This window comes from Podarcis filfolensis, assembly GCF_964270895.1.
Source record: "Podarcis filfolensis genome assembly, chromosome: 11".
Classification (NCBI taxonomy): domain Eukaryota; kingdom Metazoa; phylum Chordata; class Lepidosauria; order Squamata; family Lacertidae; genus Podarcis; species Podarcis filfolensis.
This window is the reverse complement of record NC_139613.1, coordinates 52,025,531-52,048,831: the sequence shown is the minus strand read 5'-3', so window position 1 is coordinate 52,048,831 and position 23,301 is coordinate 52,025,531. Positions and strand designations below refer to the sequence as shown.

Below are 23,301 nucleotides of genomic sequence, written 5' to 3'. Positions count from 1 at the left end.
ACCAGAGCAGTGCATGGAAACGCCATTTACCTTCCCACCAGAGTGGTACCTGTTTATCTACTTGCATTTTTGGTGTGCTTTTGAACGGCTAGATTGGCAGGAGCAGGGACCGAGCAACGGGAGCTCACCCCGTCGCGGGGATTCAAACCACCGACCTTCTGATCGGCAAGCCCAAGGGGCTCAGTGGTTTAGACCACAGCACCACCCGCGTCCTTCTGGGTGGCAGGTTAGGAGGGTGCAAACGGGTGCAACGTGGAAGAGAGAATAGAAAAGAAATTAATGGGACAGAGTTCCTAATTCGCCCTAACCTTCCCCTGTATTGCAGTCCTGATCTGACTTCCACCCCCATTTTGTTCAAAACAAAATGATACTAGGAATTCCAATAAGGTCATCCATAGATAGCAATTACTGAATGTTAGCTATATTCTTATATGTGTTCTGATCATTTGGGAGAGGGATTTACTAATATCGAGAACTGAATATTGGGAGTGTGAGGGATGCCTGGATCCTGGCCTGAGCACTGCAGTCAAAGCCAGATCCATTAAAAAGGCAAAAGTGACTGGTCAGTGCTTGTAACCCCAAATTTATGAAGGGTATTAGATTGAGGAAGACAGTCTTATCCTATCATATTTCTGAAAGGTTCAAGAGTTGCTGCTGCTGTTTTTGTTCTTCAGAAAGCAATAAGCAGGCACAGCCCTTCCCCATTAGACAATGTCAGGATTTGGGGTGGGGGAGTAGATAACTTACAGGGCCCAAGCAAGGATAGCAAAATTTATAAGCTCCATGCATTTTCCAGTGCTTGTTAGTCATACCTAATGGGCCTGGTTTGGGAGGAAAGACTGTTAATTTGCGATATGTCAACCCTCTTTGGCTCTTCGATGAAACACACTATGCAAGTATAGGACAAATGACAGCAAAATTTGAACACTGTCTGCTCTAATTTCAAAGTGCAGATTTCAGAGTGGGAGTTTGCTTACAGTTTATTATCTGAGACCAGTGGAGATCCCTGGCATCTTGACTTTGTTGGATAAACCCTCCACAATGGCAATTTCCAAAGAGACAATTATGAAATTACGAAATTGTGTGTGTGTTTGTGTGTGCTCCAGACCAAAAGCTTCCATAAATGTGATTTGTGTTACCATTGTTTGAATGCAAATTAAGCTAATACGTTACTGCTCATTCTTCTTTCTCTGTATTCACAGCTTTATATCCTTGGCGGCACAAATGAAAAAGAATTAAATGATCTCATGGGAATGAAGCTGATAAATCCTTCTGACAGACAGCCGAGTAAGTTTCGTTAAGTTTTTGATGACGCGCCATTAAATTTGAACCCGTTCCCATCACTCAGTTCCGCACCACTCTCACCATTGTGAAGAGGCAACTAGAAAGTTCTAGGTTTCCAAAATCATTTATTCTTCACAGAACCAACTAATCATTGAACACACTTCTCTAACGTTAGTTTTGTGTGCTGGATATTCACATAAAGTGTTACTGTCCAGCTTTTTTTAAAAAACAAAATAATTCAAACTCAAAGTGCATAACTTCCTCGCTCGCCTGATTTCATTGCTGAATATGCTCTATTAGTTTGTCTCATGAATCAGTATCACAGAATGAGTTAAGCCTCATAAAACTGATTTCACCAAAGGTAAATTTCTATACGCTATAAATCTTGTAGCCTTATTGGAGTTCACCGATTGGGTCTGCGTTGCTCCCGGACAGGAGAAAGGAAGTCAAATGATACCGAGGTTGGTTCAAAGAAAGAGTTTATTCTGCTCTCCGGATAGCAGAAGGCACTTGTGTGATTAGTCCACAGCAAGTCCAAAGAAATGAGAAGTTTCATGCAGTATATATATCCTCCAGGCACCCTCTCCCTCCTTCCCCAGGAATCCAACCACGTCAGCCTATGTATGCAGGCTGACATCACAGATGTTCCTGCTCCGGCACTCTTAACCATAAAAGGGTATTCCTTCCTATGCTTCTGACCATAAAAGGATCTTCCTTCCTGTACTTCTGACCATAAAAGGATCTTCCTGTTCCTACTCTTATCTTGGAGCAAGAGGTCACCATTTCCGAGAACACACTCTGGCACTGTTCCCAGACTGGGTCTGTGGTCTTTGTGGTCAGGACGTAAGATAAGGCACAGACGTGTCTTCTCTGTTCTACTGGTACAGTGAAGGCCATACTTGCCGTCACAAACTGATAAAGGAGAGAGCTTTGAGCACAGCCGGGTTTTTGTTTATACATTGACTCAGAGCTCAAGTTAATGGATTTTAGCTAAGGAAAAATAGGGATTTTGGTGCCTGCACAGTCAGTTTTGGGTTTGGGAAACCCATTCCTTCAATCTTAGCTAACCATATTTGGAGGAATAATATGATTTGATTGCAGCTGCTGTGGAAGGCTGTAGCTCAGTGGTAAAGCACTGCTTTGCATGCAGGAGGAACTAGATTCAGTCCCTGACATCTCCAGGTTGCGTTAGGAGAGGCTGCTGTGCGAAGCCATGGAAACCCGCCACATTTCTGCATTGCAGGGCGTTGGACTCGATGACCTTTCGGGTCCCTTCCAGCTCAACAGTTGTATGAATCAATGATCTATAGCCAGAGTAGACTGTAGCCATATTAGACTTTACCGATTGGTGGGCTCTGCGTTGCTCCCGGACAGGAGGAAGGAAGTCAAATGACACCAAGGGTTGGTTCAGAGAAAGAGTTCTTTATTTCTGCTCTCTGCAACAGCAGAAAGGCACCTGCGTGGTGTGTCCACAGCAAGTCCAAAGAAATGAGAAATTTCATGCAGTATATATATCCTCCAGGCACCCTCTCCCCCTTCCCCAGGAATCCAACCACATCAACCTATACACGCAGGTTGACATCACATATGTTCCTGCTCCGGTATTCTTAACCATAAAAGGGTATTCCTTCCTGTACTTCTGACCATAAGAGGCTATTCCTGTTCCTACTCTTATCTTGGAGCAAGAGGTCACCAACTCCAAGAACACACTCTGGCGCTGATCCCAGACTAGGTCTGTGTGTCAGAGTGTGTCCAGGACGTAAGATAAGACCTAGACGTGTCATCCCTGTTCTACTGGAACAGTCAAGGCCATCCTTCCCGTCATGAACGGATAAAGGAGAGGGCTCTGAGCACTTGTTTATTCAGCCGGGTTTTTGTTTATACATTGACTCAGAGCTCAAGTTAATGGATTTTAGCTAAGGGAAAATAGGGATTTTGGTGCCCGTTTCAAACTGCCTGCACAGTCAGTTTTGGGTTTGGGAAACCCATTCCTTCAGACAGTGCAGAGCTAAATGGACTGACTCCGTAAAAGGCAGCTTCTCAAGTTCTTGTGTAATTAGGGTTACATTACAATCTGGATTGCCTTTTAGATATGAAATCCACCTTCCTGCAAATTTGTGCCGAAAAAGACTGAACCATGGCAATAACTGAGCAAATGTTTGAGGGAGACCTTCTGGGGCACCCTCTTCTACTCTTCTGCAGTGGTACCTCGGGTTACATACGCTTCAGGTTACAGACTCCACTAACCCAGAAATAGTACCTCGGGTTAAGAACTTTGCTTCAGGATGAGAACCGAAATCTCGTGGCAGCAGCGGGAGGCCCCATTAGCTAAAGTGGTACCTCAGGTTAAGATCAGTTTCAGGTTAAGAACGGACCTCCAGAACAAATTAAGTTCTTAACCCGAGGTACCACTATACTCTGGTTTTGCTGGGCTGATTGTTATTTCCTTTTGGTGCCATTTCAATGCTATTGCTTGTTTTCATGGTTTTGTGTCAATTTGCAAGGACATCCCTGTGCGGCAAAACTTCCCTTTCTCTCCCCCCCACGCCCCCCCCAATATCTGGTCTGGAGAGTGGGGGGACTCTATACAGCAGCTCCTCAGGCTGCTTTCTGAAAAGCAGTTGCTTGCTTGTTACATTTATATAACACCTCTCCCCCCCCCCCCCGATCTCAAAGGGTTGGACATGGTTCTCCTCTTCCCCATTTCATCCTCACGACAGCCCTGTGAGGCAGGTTAGGCTAAGAGATGGTGACTGGCGCAAGGTCACCCAGTGAGCTTCATGGCTGAGTGGGGATTTGAACTCTGGTCTCCCAGGTCATAGTCCAATGCTCTAGCCCAGGGGTCAGCAAACTTTTTCAGCAGGGGGCCAGTCCACTGTCCCTCAGACCTTGTGGGGGGCTGTACTATATTTTTTAAAAAATAATGGACGAATTCCTATGCCCCACAAATAACCCAGAGTTGCATTTTAAATAAAAGGACACATTCTACTCATGTAAAAACACTCTGATTCCAGGATCGTCTGCGGGCCAGATTTAGAAAGCGATTAGGCCGGATCTGGCCCCCGGGCCTTAGTTTGCCTACCCATGCTCTAACCATTACACCACACTTCTCTCTTATGGTCTTATGCAGAATGATGGGAATGGGGCTATAAGTGTTTGCTCCCTTCTTGAAGTGGTTTTAATTGCTGTGATTAAACGTTATATAACGGTTGTTCGTGTTTTCCAGCTGTGGTTTGAGTGCTTCATTGTTTATTGTCATTATTAGGTTTATTACCCACTAGGGCAGGTTAGAGCAATATGAAATAGAATGTTAAAACCATGTAAATCAATTACTGTTCTTGTCAAACTGTCTCTTTTCATTGTAACATTATTGGGCAATAGCCAATTAAGTTATACTCAGAGTAGATCCACTGAAATCAATAGACTTTAGTTTCTTTTCCCATTTTAATGTTATTTTAGGTTCTAATTTGTGAGAGACTACAATCATGTTTCTCTGTTAGAAGAATGGGCTTGGATATCACTCATTGTTTTAATTTATTCATTAGCCACATTGAGCTCATTAAAGAAAGACAATATATAAATGCTTTAAATCAATTGATAATCCAAAAATATAAAAGGGTTTTAAACACAGGAGGAGAAAAAGAACAAATTATAGTTCATTGGACAACTTGCCATTTCTCCTTGACTGATAAATTATCACAGAATTATCACAGAAAGGGGATTGATAAGATTATTGCTGACTTATAATGATTGAAAAGCACTTTGAACATTAAAACTGCTGTAGAAATGATTGAAATTTGAAATACATTTCAGAGGTTCTTCCAAGTAGTTAACTACATTTTATGCATCAAAGGCTTGAGAGATCCATATAAGCTACCAATTTTATTTTGCTTTGAGCATTGGAACATTATTTAAAAACAAGAAACAAATCCTCCTAGATCTCTCTCTGTAAATTTAAACAGTGAACACCATAATGTTAGCATTGCGGATATAATGGAATTACTATACATTGACTTGACCCTTGCCATTGTGCAGAAGCAATGATAATTTGTGGCTTTATTGAAAGCCATCGAACACTCATATGTTCCTGAAGAATTAATGTCACTATTCCACCCTATAAAACAGAGTAAGAAATTAGTGTCTGGATTACTGCATATCTGCACAGAGCTACTAAAGTAGACTTTATACTAAATGTGCTGTTTCAGCCAAAGCTGTAGGGGCATATGTAGTTCTCTGTGCAGGGATGCGGGTGGCGCTGTGGTCTAAACCACTGAGCCTCTTGGGCTTGCTGATCAGAAGGTCAGCGGTTCAAATCCCTGCAACGGGGTGAGCTCTTATCACTCTGTCCCAGTTCCTGCCACCCTAGCAATTCAAAAGCACGCCAGTGCAGGTAGATAAATAGGACCGCAGTGGCAGGAAGGTAAATGTCGTTTCTGTGCTCTCTGGTTTCTATCACGGTGTTCCAGTTTGCCTCCTCCAAGTGGAAGAAACCTAGGCAGTGCTGAATGTCACTTCCATTGCCAGGTGTGTCCTGCTGGAAACAGAAAAGGGCTTTCCCCTTGGCCTGCCTTTATATCCACTCAGTTGCCAAGGGCGTTTGTGACATCACAAGAAACTCACAGCCAATGGCAACAGCTAGGGCATCATCTTCATTGCTTTGAGCCTCACAATGGCGGGTGGGCCTGTCAGTGATTGTGTGCTTGTTTATTTGGGACACGGGTGGCGCTGTGGTCTAAACCACCAAGCCTCTTGGGCTTGCCCATCAAAAGGTCAGCAGTTCGAATCCGCACGACGGGGTGAGTTCCCGTTGCTCTGTCCCAGCTCCTGCCACCCTAGCAGTTCGAAAGCACACCAGTCCAAGTAGATAAATAGGTACCGCTGTGGCAGGAAGGTAAACGGCGTTTCCGTGCTCTCTGGTTTCCGTCACAGTGTCCCATTGTGCCAGAAGCAGATTAGTCCTGCTGGCCGCATGACCCAGAAAGCTGTTTGTGGACAAACGCCGGCTCCCTTGCCCTAAAAGCGAGATGAGCCCTACAACCCCATAGTCGCCTTTGACTGGACTTAACCGTCCAGGGGTCCTTTACCTTTTACCTTTGCACCTCCCATTCCGCCACTTTGGGTAAAATGGGAAGTGCCGCATGGCAACCACCATCTAGGCTGCTCACCCCACCCCACCAACATCCGCATTGGTTTGGGGCTCTGCAAAATCTCACATGATCTTGCCCCAAATCAGCACGAATGCTGCCAGTAGGGCAGGCAAGGAGCTGACTGGGGCACCGCCTGAGGCAGGTTGGACCTGCCTCACTCTGCCTAATACCTGGGCTGGCTCCATCTCTGTTACGTTTAGCAGAACATCACAACATTCTGCATTTCTCCTCCCACACTCCGCATCTTTGGCAGTCGCGTGGGATGGAGAGTTAAATGTGAAATTTCCGATATCATGAAACGTATTACGTTCTGTTCAGTTGTTACAAAGAGGGGGGTAGAATTTAAAACAGCTGTTGTTTTTGACAGCTGGATGTTCAGCAACGTATCTGTTATTAGTGCTTAGACGCCACTCTCTCAGACTAAATTTTGTCAGCAAACAAATAGATAAAAAACGACTATACTTTTAGACTTATTTATGTATTGCGTTATGTACAGCCTTTCTCCTGAGGCACCCAAGGTGGCTATAATATTGTAAAAATAAATATTGGAAGATATAAAGTGTTACGCTGCTGATGTGAACATACCCTCAGTCTTGGAGGAAGAAAGCCATAGCATTTTTGCTAGGCTCATTTATCACCTGCAGAAGCTACCAAGCAAGCCCTGTATATGCATAATGGTAATTGCGTTGCCTTGGACAAAACAGACCTCACGGTTTTTTCCTAACGATCAAATGGTAAGCTGTTGATTTCTTTTTAACTGAAACCTAGTGCCGAGCCAATGGATGTTTCTGTCTCTTTTCAGTTATGAAGGAGATTCTTTCAGAACTGGGAATCCAGGGAGTAAGCAGCAGGTATTGTGTCTGTCATTCTTCTTTTCGTCTTATACATTCTCAGAGGGAAAGGGGCTGGAAACACAAATTATTCTTGTAATAATGGTAGTTTGTATGTAAGGAAATAGTAAGGAAAACCTCTCCCGTATATCTGTCTCTCTCTGTGTGTGTATATATATACACACACACACACACACACACACATATATACATATATATACATATATATACACATACACACAGTGTGTGTGTGTATATATATATAGTTTTTCAAATTAAAGTTTTATAATCACATATCCAACATACAACATAAAAACAAGATTCCAAGGAATCTCCTGGATTTCCCTCCTCCCCTTTGTAGGTCCTATTGCGTGCTGAGGTCCCCCAAAACACCCCTACCCCAATAACTCACACATCACTCATAAATTTTTGTTTAAGGTTTTTGGCATAGTTTTGGCCACAACTTTATTAAACATACAAATTGTGAGTGGTTGCTTAGGCATTGGTTATGACTATCTGTCCCCCCGCCTGGGGACAGAACTGACTTCCGGGCACCACCGAAAGACAGTGTGGAGGAACAAGATCAGGGATAACTGGAGCTGCGACACAGACCCTCAGCTTCTCCCCGCATGCTCCCAGGAGCTTACGCGGCCCGCACCCTGCACCAAGGGTTTGGACGAGAGGATGGTAAGCCCCTGAATTCCTTTAACAGAATTCCCATGCAGCAGCAGCATTGGAGGGGCAGGCACAGCCAATCCATACCCCTCCACCAACCAATTTAAACCAATGCCTAACCGCCAACCTTACAAGTTGTGACGATTTGCTACGCAGTAGGCAAAAACCAAATGGCACACACTAATCAGCCAAATGGAAAAATTCCTACCAGGCCCCCGCACCAAGACGGACGACCCCATGATAGGCATAGCAAGGTCAAAGCACAAGCCCAAAAGGGAGGGCGGGCGGGCGATCCGGTTCCCACATTGAAAGAGAAAGCAGCTTGCTGTGAACCTTGTTTAAATAGCCTGTTCCCACCCCCAAATTGGCAACATCAATTTTATCCCAGCAACTCAAACAGCCAATCCTTGCCAGGCCCCTCTATCTTATACTGCCTGGCAACTATGGGGTGTCTTGCTAGGCCCCATCCGCAACACGTGCTCTCCTTTAGTGAGAACACGCTTTGTTAGTCATTTCCTCCTGCATCCTTTTTGATAATCCGAATCTTTTACCTCTCCACCGTGTCCAAAATTCACCAATTATTCCAAACCTACTAACGATTTTAACTGTTTACAATGGTTTTTAAGATAAATTATAAATTTTCCCCATTCCTTATTAACATCTTGGTCTTCCTGATTTCTGATCCTTCCGGTCATTTTTGCCCTTTCGTCATAATCCATCAACTTAATCTGCCATTCTTCTCTCCCATATATATCAACACAATGAGTTTGGGATTGTTCCCTCAGTTTTTAGGCTGCAACCTATATCCACTTCCCTGTGATTGAGCCCCATTGAACTCAGTGGGACTCAGTGGGAGCAGACATGTATAGAGTTGACTTGTTAGGCCGCATGCTTATACACCAGAGGTTAGGACTCCAACCACTAATGGCCCCAGCCAACAAGGCCACTGGTCAGGGATAATCAGAGTTGCAGCTCAGTCTGTATAACATTTACTGCACGTGTAACTTGTTAAGATAGAGTTGTACATTTATCCACTCCATGTTTTCAGTATCTGCAGGTTTTGTCTTGCACATGGCACCTTAGTATGTTAGTAGACTGGTTTTATACTTATAAGCCAGTTTGTGGTGTTGTTGTTTTGTTGTATTATTATTACTGTCACAACATTTGATACTTTGTATATATACTTACTCGTCATCATATATGCCATTTTTCAGTTTTAAAAAGCATTACAGTGGTATCTCGGGTTACATACGCTTCAGGTTACAGACTCTGCTAACCCAGAAATAATACCTCAGGTTAAGAACTTTGCTTCAGGGTGAGAACAGAAATCGCGCAGCGGTGGCAGCAGGAGGCCCCCATTAGCTAAAGTGGTGCTTCAGGTTAAGAACAGTTTCAGGTTAAGAACAGACCTCTGGAACAAATTAAGTACGTAACCAGAGGTACCACTGTATGGGACAGCGCACTGCATAAATCTAAAACGAGCTAACAAAAAGCGGAATAAAGGAAAATCCAACCATGAGAAAAACATGGTAAAAAAAGAAACAAATCATCATACAGTAATGTTAAAAAGAAATATGGACTATGGAAACTTGATTATACAGAAAGGCAAACCATAAGCCATAAACCCATCACTGCCTTAATGCAGTATTGTTCTTCATAGATTCTATTAAAACCTGTGGCACATAAATTCAAGAAAATGAGCTTGAAATTGGCACACTAGAATCCAGCGCTCAGATGTTGCTTTTTGCACGTGCAACAATAGAATTGTTACCACGGGCGAAGAAAATGTTTTCTTGTTTCTCAAGGGTTCCATACGAACATGGTCAGGTTATCTGCACAGTTTCCAAATGACGTGAGATATCTGGTTGCTCACATACAACACCCCCCTGTGCCTATAAATATCTAGCTGACTTCCTTTTTACATAATGGGATGTTGATGAAATAAATTGCTTGAAGACGTCAAAGGAAGGGATGGGTCTCTGACTTTTTTCAAAGAGGCTTGCTGTGGATGGGGAGAGAAGAGGGAGTGATTAAGGATTCAAGGACAAGACCGACAAAAACCTCAATTCAGGTCCTGCCACTTGCAAAATGTTCATCATTTCAGCTATTCCTAGTATATATTGTCACACACACACACACACCCCAATCTCCAACGTGGGATCCCAGGGAGCTGGAGGCACTTACCCAGGGTCTGTGTTTCCTTTTGGGAAAGATGAGGCACAGCGGAGAATGTGGTGTCTTTATGATATATGGTTTATTTACAAATCTATACAGCCTGAGCCTTGGATGGCGGTATCCACAGCAGTCACACTCCAAGAGGATCTGCCCTCTTCCCATACGCTCAGCATTGGATTCAAACAACCCCCAGCTATAGCCCTCTAAGTGTCTCTCTACTAGACCATGGATAGGCAAACTAAGACTCAGGGACCGGATCCGGCCCAGTCACCTTCTAAATCCGGCCCGCGGATGGTCCAGGAATCAGCATGTTTTTACATGAGTAGAATGTGTCCTTTTATTTAAAATGAATCTCTGGGTTATTTGTGGGGCATAGGAATTTGTTGATTTTTCCCCCTTCAAAATATAGTCTGGCCCCCCACAAGGTCTGAGGGACAGTGGACTGGCCCCCTGCTGAAAAAGTTTGCTGACCCCTGGTCTAGACCACTACTACCTTCTCTGTTGCTTAACTCCTAACACTGACCTATTCTAAAACACATGGCTTCCCTTTATCTGTACCCCACCTATTTGCAACCTCACACATTGAATTCCTTTCATGCTTCGTGTTCTAATGGCTTATTACCCTGCAGGCTGCCACTTCATGCAGTAGCACAGCCTGAGTAGGGTTGGCATATTTTGAAGCGCCAAAAAGGGGATGTTAGGACGACTCTCATTTTAAATACCCCTGCTATATGCAGGCTATAGAAGTTGAAATACCGTATTTTTCGCCCCATAGGGCGCACCTAGTTTGGGGAGGGGGATAAAGAAAAAAAATTATTTCTCCCCCCAGGTGCGGGGCTGGGGAAGCCCGAGCTTCCCCCGACCCCAGCCCCCAGGACAGGCTGCTATCCGCTCAGGCTTTGGGATGCAGGCAGCTCTCCGCAAGCCTAGGGAGCCCGGCGGGAACTCCCGCGGGCTCGCAAGGCTTGCGGATAGCTTCCTGAAGCCTGGAGAGCGAGAGGGGTCGGTGCGCACCGACCCCTCTCACTCTCCAGGCTTCAGCGAAAGCCTGCATTCGCCCCATAGGACGCACACACATTTCCCCTTCATTTTTGGAGGGGAAAATGTGTGTCCTATAGGGTGAAAAATACGGTATATTGCCAAAAGGGGCAGGAGAGGAGAAGAGCAAAGCAAGTCTTCAACCACAAGTTCTGTCTATGTCTCATCCAAAAAGTACAGCCAGAAACGTTTTGGCAATTTTTTAAAAAAATCCACCCAGCAGAATTTTTATCCCTGAAGAAGAGGACATGTCCTGGAAAAAGAGGACACATGGCAACTAAACCTGGCTTAGTTCTTAACACATTTTAATTTCCTAGGATTTGGAAGTGTCTCTTTTTTCTTATTCTTTTTTAGTGGTGAAAAGAAAAGAAAAAGAGAGAAGTGAATGAAAATGAGAAGAAAAGAAAAGAAAAATGCTCAATTACATCTCTATACATTAGTATACAGATGTATATAATTTTATTATCCTAGTAAAAATTTCTTTATTAATAACCTTTATATATACTTTATATTCTGTATAAAGTCATTCCAATTATCTTTATATTTATCCAAAGAAAGTCTGCGTTTATAAGCGGTCTGTTCACATGTTGCTACTATTGTCATGTTGTCAAACTATTTGTTAAGGGGAATCATATCTCTGGTCCTCCAGTTCATCAGTATTCATCTCTTAGCCACCATTAGGGCATGTCAAATCCAATTTTGCTGTCCTGTTATCACTTTCCATAAAACAGGCATATAGTTCAAAAGAATATTCACCTCTGAAAATCTTAATTTTTTTCATAGCATCTTATTTATATAGTATGTGTCTAATACATATCTTCATAAACAGGTCTAACAAGCAGTTTTTAACACTCCAACCTTAATTAAATTCTAACACTAGCTTAATCTGGAATTTAAGGTGTCTTGTATCCACAGATTCATAACAATATAGATGAGAGACACGTTCAGGAACGGCTTTGAATCCCTTAAGCAATTAGCTTTCCAAAACCTTATCTCCAATTACGTGCATATTTTACATTCAAAGCAGGTGAAATACCCTCTCTGCCTCTCTCTGTTTCATTATGATCGTGTGAAATTAGTATAATCCTAAAATCAATCTTTTAAAAAAAACACCTTGTGTTTGAATGTGCAGGTTTACTCCCACCAAAATCCCCAAAGTGAAATACGAATTGACAGAATCTCCTTTGCTAACTGGATCCGTTTCTCCGCCGCCTCCTGTTCTGGTAAGTGCCTTATTTCCATTTTGCCTGATCAAGAAATCTTTACAATTTCTCCGTGCTGGACATAGGAACATGTGAGAGGCTCCTTTGCCTTGCAGCTGGGCGCCTGTGGATTTGCAGGATATGTTTCTCACTGTGACATTACACCTTAAATGTGCTTCAAGTATCTGAGGGGATCCCTGTGCGTATCTGCCAACTCACCCACCTCCCAGCAAAGAACAAGATCTTTTGCTGAAAAGGCAACAGGCCAGAGCCGTCTTTCCCATACGGCTAAGTGGTGCATCGCGCCAGGGCGCCGGCCTCTCAGGGGCACCCTAGCAAGTAGAGGAGCTGCGCGGCTTTGCTAGCGACCTACCCTTTCCCTGCACGCCCGCCAGCTGTGCTCTGTCAACAATATGGCGGGCGGGCGCGCAGCTTCCCTCCCAAGCCTCTGTGGGGATCACCCTCCCACAGAGGTATGGGGGAAGAGTTGCACAGGGGTGCACCCCCATGGCTGGCAGTGTGCAGCTTGGGCCCCCCATCCGTGGTAATTTGGGGGCGCTAATCGGATATTTGCACTCCGGCGCTGCATCTGCTAAAGACGGCCCTGCGAAAGGTGCTGCTCTAAGTATGCCTTAAGTGGGGTGTGACCCAAGAACAAGCACACAAACCAAGTTTTGGAAAAGGAAAAGTTCATTTATTGAAACTGAAGAATAAAAGGAGCGTCTCCACCCACATCATTCAGCCCGGACACTGAGGTCCAGCTCCGAGGGCTTTCTGGCGGTTCCCTCCCTGAGAGAAGTGAAGCTACAGGGAACCAGGCAGAGGGCCTTCTCAGTGGTGGTGCCCGCCCTGTGGAACGCCCTCCCATCATATGTCAAGGAGATAAACAACTATCTGGCTTTTAGAAGATATTTGAAGACAGCCTTGTTTAGGGTAACTGTGCCCCTGAAGGACCAGGTGCGCAGCCTGGGAGTCATTTTGGACTTACAGCTTTCCATGGAGGCGCAGGTTAACTCTGTGGCCAGGGCAGCTGTCTACCAGCTCCACCTGGTACGCAGGCTAAAACCCTACCTGCCCGCAGACTGTCTTGCCGGAGTGGTGCATGCTCTAGTTATCTCCCACTTGGACTACTGCAACGTGCTCTACGTGGGGCTACCTTTGAAGGTGACCCTGAAACTGCAATTAATCCAGAATGCGGCAGCTAGACTGGTGACTGGGAGTGGTCACTGGGACCACATAACACCGGTTCTGAGAGATCTGCATTGGCTCCCAGTACGTTTCCGAGCACGATTCAAAGTTTTGGTGCTGACCTTTAAAGCCCTAAACGGCCTCGGTCCTGTATACCTGAAGGAGTGTCTCCACCTCCATCGTTCAGTCCGGACACTGAGATCCAGCACTGAGGGCCTTCTGGCGGTTCCCTCGCTGCGAGAAGCAAAGTTACAAGGAACCAGGCAGAGGGCCTTCTCAGTAGTGGTGCCCGCCCTGTGGAACACCCTCCCACCAGATGTCAAAGAGATAAACAACTACCTGACATTCAGAAGACATCTTAAGGCAGCTCTGTTCAGGGAAGTTTTTAATATGTAACGCTGTACTGTTTTTAACACTTGATTGGGAGCTGCCCAGAGTGGCTGGGGAAACTCAGCCAGATGGGCGGGGTATAAATAATAAAATTATTATTATTATTATTATTATTATTATTATTATTATTATTATTAATGTTTGATCTTTTACAGTGGTACCTCGGTTTAAGAACAGCTCTGTTTACGAACGATTCGATTTACGAACTCCACAAAACCGGAAGTAGTGTCCCGCTTTGCGAACTTTACCTCAATCTAAGAATGGAATCCGAACAGTGGAAGGGCACTGGCGGTGGGAGGCATCATTAGGGAAACCGCGCCTCGGTTTAAGAATGGTTTTGGTATAAGAATAGACTTCTGGAATGGATTAAGTTCGCAAACCGAGATACTACTGTACTATGTTTTTATAGCCACCCAGAGTGGCTGGGGCAGCCCAGCCAGATGGGCAGGGTATAAATAATAAAATTAATATTGTTGTTATCAAAAGCATATAAAGAACAGTGCAGTTTTAGGACTAATTTAAGTGTGGCAACACGGGCATCTACAGTGGTACCTCGGGTTACATACGCTTCAGGTTACAGACTCCGCTAACCCAGAAATAGTACCTCAGTTAAGAACTTTGCTTCAGGATGAGAACAGAAATCGTGCGCTGGCGGCGCGGCAGCAGCAGGAGGCCCCATTAGCTAAAGTGGTGCTTCAGGTTAAGAACAGTTTCAGGTTAAGAATGGACCTCCGGAACGAATTAAGTACGTAACCAGAGGTACCACTGTAATTGCAATTGTAGATGCATTTGATTATAGTCCTGACACACTGATAACTCTTAAGCAAAACCATTTAAGATATTCCATGCTAGGAGAAGGAAAATGGCGAGGGTTGGAACTATGGCGGACGTTCATACAAATTTGTAGAAATCGGCTGGGATTGCCAAGTTAGACCTTTTTTCTGGCTCCAACTGAGCCACTACTTGTCGGCAGAAGGATAAAAATGTCGGGGGGGAAGCCTCTTAATCAGAATCAGGAGTGGGGTGCCTTAGGCCTGCAAGGTCTCTTGCTCTCGTTCGCCGCTCCGAACCTGAGGCATCAAAACCCTTCTGCAAAGCTTCATGGCCTAAAATGAAATGAAAGCTGTCTTTGCGAGGGCAGAGCGAAAGTGACACGGCGGAGCTAAAAAAGGCCAATAAACGTTTTTTTAAAAAAACAAAGCACAACTGCCTAAATGCGCTTTTCCCTCTCCTAGTTGTATTATATGAGGGAGGGCTGTTAGTGAGATCCAAATCAAAGGTGACCCATAGTGAGAATGTTTCCTTACTCTCAGAAAATGGTAAGGGGGCATATCATATGTTTCTGACTCATCTTCCCTGCCACTGTCGCCACCCCAGGCAGTTGTGCAGCATGGCTTCAGCTTTTCTGAACACCTTTTTGATACATAACCCTTGAGCCTTGCCATATAAAATTTATAATTGGGAGAAAATCACTCCTAGCCAGGGGGAGCGATTTGCCCACAGGGCTGGATAAGAATTCTTCAAGACCGGTATACCCCCCAAGATTACTTCAATGAAAATAGGGGTGTATTATTATTATTATTATTCCCTACCCATCTGACTGCGTTGCCCCAGCCACTCTGGGTGGCCTCCAACACATATAAAAACAACATTAAAAATTAAAAAAAACTTCCCTACACCTGGCTGCCTTCAGATGTCTTCTAAAGGTTGGTATATAGTTACTTATCTCCTGGGATCCAGGGTTGCTTAACTCCATACCCTCCAATATTTCTCCAATGAAAATGGAGACGTCCTGAGAAAAAGCGGAATATTCCGGGATCAAAACAGAAACCGGGACTGTCCCTGGAAAATAGGGGCACCTGGAGGGTATGGACCTGTATTAAGGACTCATCCGATGGTTTGCCACTGTTGTTGCCTGGCTCTTCTCCTACATTTAAAGCCAAGGTATCTCTGTCATGTCATGGGGTATTCTGTGGAGACAATTTGGTCAGAGCAGGAGAAAATGCAAAAGGGGAATATATATATATCGCTAGGTATGCCATGACTTATGCCAGGCCCCAGTCCACTGAGATGAACCAGGTTCTGGTGCCATAGGTCATCCTCGCAGGGGCATCGGTGAAAAATAAGACAAAGGTAAAGTGTGCTGAATGTCTTGAGCATTCTTCCTTTAGTGCCGTAAGCCTTACGTTAATTTAAAAAGAATGACTTCCTGCCAGATGGATTTGACATATGTGTCTAGGATTTCTGCTTGGTTGGTTTTTGGAAGTTTTTTTTTTCCATCAGAAAGAAAGAAAGAAAGAAAGAAAGAAAGAAAGAAAGAAAGAAAGAAGCAATGTTTTTCCTAGGGAGTAGTAAGGAAAGAATACTATTTCATACCCTCCAACACTTCTCCAATTAAAACAGGGACGTCCAGTTCCACAATGATAATTTTCTATTTATACCCCACACATCTGACTGGGCTGCCCCAGCCACTCTGGGCGGCTTCCAACATATATAAAAACATAATAAAACATTGAACATTTTTTTAAGAAAACCAAGCACTTCCTTATACAGGGCTGTCTTCAGATGGCTCAGGGGTCAGATAACTCCATACCTGCCAACGTTTATCTGATGAAAATAGAGATCTCCGCAGGTGGCGCTGTGGGTTAAACCACAGAGCCTAGTGCTTGCCGATCAGAAGGTCGGCGGTTCGAATCTCCGTGACGGGGTGAACTCCCGTTGCTCGGTCCATGCTCCTGCCAACCTAGCAGTTCGAAAGCACGTCAAAGTTCAAGTAGATAAATAGGTACCACTCTGGTGGGAAGGTAAACGGCGTTTCCGTGCGCTGCTCTGGTTTGCCAGAAGCGGCTTAGTCATGCTGGCCACATGACCCGGAAGCTGTACACCGGCTCCCTCGGCCAATAAAGAAAGATGAGCACCATGACTGGACCTAATGGTCAGGGGTCCCTTTACCTTTACCTTTAAGGAAAAGTAAGACATTCCAGGTTCAAATCAGAAACCGGGATGGCTTCTGTAAATCTGGGACTGTCCCTGGTGGGTCTGCTATTTCCCCTACTGAGACAGGTAATATTTCACAGGCTCGTGGTTACTGCATCACTTCCTGACCCCCTTGGCAACCTGTGCTATTGGGCACCAAGAGATATCCTGCCTCAAGAAGTAGATTTTGGGGTACCATGAAAAATGATTATATTTTTACCCCACCTGATTTGGATTTGTGCCTCCGGACCAAAATAGCCCAGGCTGTCTCTGACCCACAGAGCCCAAACATGGTAATTTGTTGGCGATGTGGCTGATTCCTGGCATTGGGCAGCAACAGCAAGGAGAGACATAGCTTTCTTTCCCACAACACACCCGCAGCACAGCTTCCCGCCCTTTGGATTAAATGCTAAATTTGGAAGTGTGGAAACTGCCCCTTGAAAAAGAAGCAAAGGTGGCAGTTTTATTAAGGGAGGGAAAACCCTCTAGAACCCCAGTACTAATCAAGATGTTAAAAAACACAGCAAGCTTTCAAGTTCTCTAGAACTTCACCAGGCAAGATGTTACACGGGGTAGTGTGCGAGGGGAAAACAATGCATTTTTCAAAAGCTAAGTTAGTTCTGTAGCCAAGAGATCGACTTGTAGACTTAATTCGATTTTCAAAATTGAAAAATTGAATTACCTTTTCCTCCTGTGAGCTCTCCACGTTAACACGGGGTGCAAGATATACAGCTGAAAGCACATATCTAACTCAGGGTGGATCTGCACACAGGAAGAAAACGCTATAAATAAGTCATAAATTAAATTGTTATGACAAAAGGGGGAAAAAACGCTATGTAAAATCACAAAGACCTTTTTCTTTACTCTGCAGCGCCATCTGGTGTTGCATGTTTATAACACATTCAGAGTGCTGTTTTTTGACTAGCTGAGTCCGAAATGTTATATTATTGTAAACTGTCCTGCGGTCAGTTTTGATTAAGGGTGGTGTTTGCAGATTTTAAACAAATGGATCCAAGGGCATAGTTGATTTCTTGCACACATATTGGGGTGCTGAGATATTCCTTGAGATGCTTTGCCGCTGCTAAATTCGGCAGGCCGCTGTTGTGTAAGTACTGATTCCCATGCACAGGTGCAACTGGAGCAGTTTTGCCTACATCCCTGCCCCAGAGGACCAAACAGCAGGCTTAAAATTTAACAAATATAAATAAATGAACCCTTTTTCTATCGCAGCTGTGTTTGCCATTCTTGTTGTGCAAGGGACCCCTTAGAAACCCTTCAGGTCTCCTTTTTGTACTTCTTCCAGCACTGCAAGAGAAAGTCTTTGCCTCTCTACAATCTACATATATTGTCTCCTGCAGATGTGAATTGAAAAGCATTGCTCAGATGCTATTTCAAATAAACTATTTGCTGGAGGGACCCATTTAAACGATCCTTGAATCATTTGCTTATATACATTTCCCGGCTTGCCCCATTATCACCATTGCTTAGCAGATTAATTACTCTGTACTTAATTTGCTTAGCAATTAAACCACCAATTAAATATTTGTCTACATAACATACTCCCTGGCAAATGAATTAATTAGTAGTGAACGTTGAGAAATGACTTGTTAAGCAGGAGGGCATTGTGTTTAAAAGAATAGGTTTGGTTACATTGTGCTACGACTTATTAATAATAGCTTTATTAATTAAATAAATGCCGAGGATTTGCCCTAATCGCTTTAGGTGCTGGAACATAAGATAGGATAATCAAATACAAAATCAGAGGAAGATCTCCTAATAAGTTGTTGCAGAGGGGGTTCGACAGTAGGATGAATGAGAGAACAAGATTATGGACCACTTTAATTCTGGATCAATATTGTAACAACAATATTCATCTCTCCCTTTTCACTGCCACCAAGGAAGAAATAATTGTGCCGAAAAGGGGGCTGCGCTATGAGGGGGGAGAAATGTGACTCTTAACACTGAAAGCCTGCTGTCTCTCATAGTAGAGAAGTTATTTTTTAGAAAAGAGGTGGCCGGGGGGGGGGGCGTTAATCCTTATTTATAGTAGCTCATATTAACTAATACTTAATGGCTTTCCACTCAGACACCTCAGCTGCAGGATTTACATTCAGTGCGTAACCAAGCAATGGACATGATTACAAAGGCCTTTACTTTGCTGGACTCCGAGTTTCAGAAGCTCAGCACGTAGGTATTGTTTGGCATCAATGGAAATGTTGTTTCTTCTTCTTCTTCTTCTTCTTCTTCTTCTTCTTCTTCTTCTTCTTCTGGATCCTTCATTCTCTTATTTTTTTATTCATTTTTGTCTTTAACAATTATCATCACAAATCCCCAGACTTCCCTCCACCCCTCAGTGGTTTCCCTCGTTATTCCTTTCCAACTGCATCGTCTATGGTTCTCCATATTTACTTAATACTCCAATCTCACCATAGTTCTCCTTACATTGGAAGTGTTTTTTTTAAAAAATATATAATCCTACCATTGTTTTTAATTGTTTATAGTGCTCTTTTAAGTAACATATAATTTTTCCCCATTCTTTATTAAATTGATCATCTTCTTGATTTCTGATCTTCCCAGTTATTTTCGCCATTTTGGCATAGTCCATCATCTTTACCAGCCATTCTTCTCTTGTGGGTACTTTGTCTTCCATCTTTGGGTAAATAACATCTGTGCAGCTGTCGTAGCATACATAAACAATCTTTTCTGCTCCTTTGGTATTTGTGGACCTAGAATTCCTAGTAAAAAAGCTTCTGGTTTTTTCACAAAAGTAATTTTAAACATTTTTTTCAACGCACTATAAATCATTTCCCAATATGCTTTTGTCATCTTGCATGTCCACCACATGTGGTAGAATGTGCCTTCTTTCTCTTTACACTTAATGGAAATGTTGTTGCATCTAATGCACGGTTTCCCAAACTTGGGTCTTCAGCTGTTTTTGGACTACAGTTCCCATCATCGCTGGCCACTGGTCCTGCTAGCTTGGGACGATAGGAGTTGTAGTCCAAAAACAACTGGAGACCCAGGTTTGGTCTCTAGTGAAAGACAACGGTCAATGTCTTTAGATGATTGAAATCAGCATATGTTTGACAATAAGTCATAGAAAGTTTATTGCTGTGAAAATGCTGGATGATTGTTCTCATTACTTTAAGGCGTGGGAAAACCTCACTGCAAATTTAATTTGGATTTCCCCAATGTGGTAAGGTGGGGGAGGGGAGAATCCAATATAAAACCACATGTTACCCAACCTTGTGGGGTGTCATTTTGCGGGGTACAATCTATCACCACACTACACCCTGTATACATTGGTGAGCTCCTCGTTGGTGGGACCGGGCGCGACACACATGTATTCCCCTGCCCCAGTTTTTAATCCACTGTTTCGTGGAAGTTTGGTATATCAGAAAGCTTGTATCTTAAATATTTTACAAAGTGATTGGCCTTGGCATAGGTCAACAAAAACCTGAGGACATGCCCACAGTGGATCTCAGGTTTCCAGATCTCAGGGAGAGTGGGGAAGTACTAATTGAGGAGAGGGGACAAGACAGAGTGTGAATAGATTCCATCAATACATCCCACTAGTGTGGACAGGAAACACTGACAAGAGTTCAGCTGAGAACTCAGGTGTTATAAGAAGAAAAAACCTGCTCCTTTCCCCTTATGGGGGTTCCAAGAGCCCGTATAGAGTCCTTAAGTGGGTTCCCTATCGGTAGAAGAAAATAACAAAGGCCAACCAGAGAATATTGAGAAGCAAAGTAGCTAGTAAACCTGATCTTTATTAACTGTTGCAACAGGGTCCTCACTCACCACATGCAGGAGGAAGGAGGAACCCAAAACAATGGTGCACAAGCCCTTATATAGACTTTTGAAACTGCCCACCCTGTAGCCCAAGACCAACCCCCGAAACATCATACATACATCACAGAGGGAGGTGGTCTCCAGCAGAAATACATCACAGGAAGTGGTCTCCAGCAGAAATCCTGTTTGCCAGGATACTTGATAATGGTCACTGAGTGCTTTACCTGGGCAGCCTGGCCACTCTTTTGTGATGGTAAATACTTTTAGTTCCTGAATCCAGGTCACATACTCACCCTATTCATACACAAATATGCCCTTAAGACAGGTAAGCAAAAGACAATGTAGAGGCTTTCACCATTTGCTTCCTCCTTGCAGAGAAATATTTGAGGTCAATTTGGGAGAGTCAAAATGGTTCAGGATTGTTCTCTTGTACTATTTCAGACATGTGGTTTATATACTTATGTATGTGTTTGCCTTGTACATCATTTTATATTTGGGACCTTAGAATTTTTGCAACACAGGTTTTGTCCAAAACTGAGTTCACCTCAGGTTTGGACAAAAGCGTACATAATAAAATTTGCACTCTAGTATGTACACAGCTTGACGCTGGTGGCACTGTGGGTTAAACCACAGAGCCTAGGGCTTGCCGATCAGAAGGTCAGCGGTTCGAATCCCCGCAACTGGGTGAGCTCCCGTTGCTCAGTCCCTGCTCCTGCCAACCTAGCAGTTCGAAAGCACATCAAAGTGCAAGTAGATAAATAGGTACCGCTCTGGCGGGAAGGTAAACGGTGTTTCCGTGCACTGCTCTGGTTCGCCAGAAGAGGCTTAGTCATGCTGGCCACATGACCCGGAAGCTGTACGCCAGCTCCCTCGGCCAATAAAGCAATATGAGCGCCGCAACCCCAGAGTCGGCCACGACTGGACCTAACGGTCAGGGGTCCCTTTACCTTTATGTACACAGCTTGAGAGGCCTATCCTGGAAGGAGTACACATTCTGCTTTCCTCTGCATCTAGCATGCTCCCACTGCTGGTTTGTGAAGCTGTGTACTCAGACTTTAGCCACAATTCACATGTGTTCCTGTAGTTTCTTGAAAAATACTGCATTTTGATCTGTCCCCTGAAAAACCTCCAGATTAGATCCAATTTGAAAATTTAAATGGGGGTTGTGCATTTGTTGGTTGGTTGGTTGGTTAAAATAAAAAATAAACTGGGGGAGTGGAGAGAAAATGTAAGTCGCATGAAGATATCCATGCCCCCTTTGTGTCTTCCTGTGTGGACAAACTGTGGTTGACTTGGAAACACATCAGGCTTTGCTGATGTGTACAATGACATACAAATGGGATTTGATACACAGCAGGGGTGCTGGTAGAAATAGCTCCCTGGTTTCCAGCCCAAAGTCTCCTCTTAGCAAACAGACAGGCTTGCCAAAGGAAATGCAGAAAGCGCAGAGCCACTTTCCAGCTCTCCAAAACACCAAGCCGGCATGCCACCCGGGAAGGCGCAGTTCGAGGAGGGATAAAAATATCCACGGAGGAAAACCAAGGCAAGCTGAAAAGTTGTATGAAAAAACCAGGAGAGAAAAAGTCAGCCCCCAGCCAAACTAAGTTCCACTTCTTTATAAGCTTCCCTAATATAAAACCCATCTCATTTCAACTCATAGGCTACATTCTGGTTACACCCCTGAATAACTTTACTCCTCATTAAAAATTAAAGTCGTGACTGACTCTGGGGTTGCGGCGCTCATCTCGCTTTACTGGCCAAGGGAGCCGGCGTACAGCTTCCGGATCATGTGGCCAGCATGACTAAGCGGCTTCTGGCAAACCAGAGCAGCGCACAGAAATGCCGTTTACCTTCCCGCTGGAACGGTATCTATTTATCTACTTGCACTTGACGTGCTTTCGAACTGCTAGGTTGGCAGGAGCAGGGACCGAGCAACAGGAGCTCACCCGATGGCGGGGATTCGAACCACCGACCTTCTGATTGGCAAGTCCTAGGCTCTGTGGTTTAACCCACAGCGCCACCCGCGTCCCTACATTAAAAATTAGTCCTCTCTTAATTAAGGACTTATACCAAGATTCTAGGTCTTCTTCCTTCCCCTTCCTTTAATTCTGTCCCTGAATCTTGTCAAAACTACATCATACTTCCCACCCAAGCCAGAAAAAAAGAACATTGCAAGCATTTGTCTCTCTCTGAAAGAGAGACTTTACTCCCTGACACAGTTTTCTCAAACTAATTGCCCAGACCAAAAGCTTCTGTCTCTAAATGGGGGATGGGAGGAGTTGTCTGAGAGAAACACAATATTTCTTTTTAGCAAACAGGTGGTGCCAACCTCACTAAAATAATTCACAGATGAATGAAACTCAGCTTTCTACTCCCCCGTGCCCTGAAATTAAATCTTCTGGACCTATATTAGCGTAACATTTAACTATGATTTACTTAAAAGTGATCTATAGATTTCTACCTTTGAGTTTAACATAAAAGCACACATTTGAGTAATTACCAGTCAACAGGCAAAGTGATTGCTCACCTGCCTTGACCTTGACGTGTCCAGTTCATATTTTTAGATCCCTGCTCTTTCATCCTATCTTCTGTAGCACCCGCCCT

General features: G+C 44.0%; 1 protein-coding gene across 3 annotated transcripts in view; it reads left to right on the top strand.

Moving 5' to 3' along the window:
- LOC310744926 (kelch domain-containing protein 3-like) overlaps nucleotides 1-23,301 on the top strand; it is a 79,616-nt gene that overhangs the window by 44,458 nt on the left and 11,857 nt on the right. For all 3 annotated transcript variants that reach the window (XM_083576956.1, XM_083576957.1, XM_083576958.1), the window contains exons 13-16: nucleotides 1,203-1,287; nucleotides 7,234-7,282; nucleotides 12,282-12,372; nucleotides 18,992-19,092. In XM_083576956.1, the coding sequence (XP_083433082.1) occupies nucleotides 1,203-1,287; nucleotides 7,234-7,282; nucleotides 12,282-12,372; nucleotides 18,992-19,092 (326 nt within the window). The remainder of the gene's footprint in view (nucleotides 1-1,202; nucleotides 1,288-7,233; nucleotides 7,283-12,281; nucleotides 12,373-18,991; nucleotides 19,093-23,301) is intronic.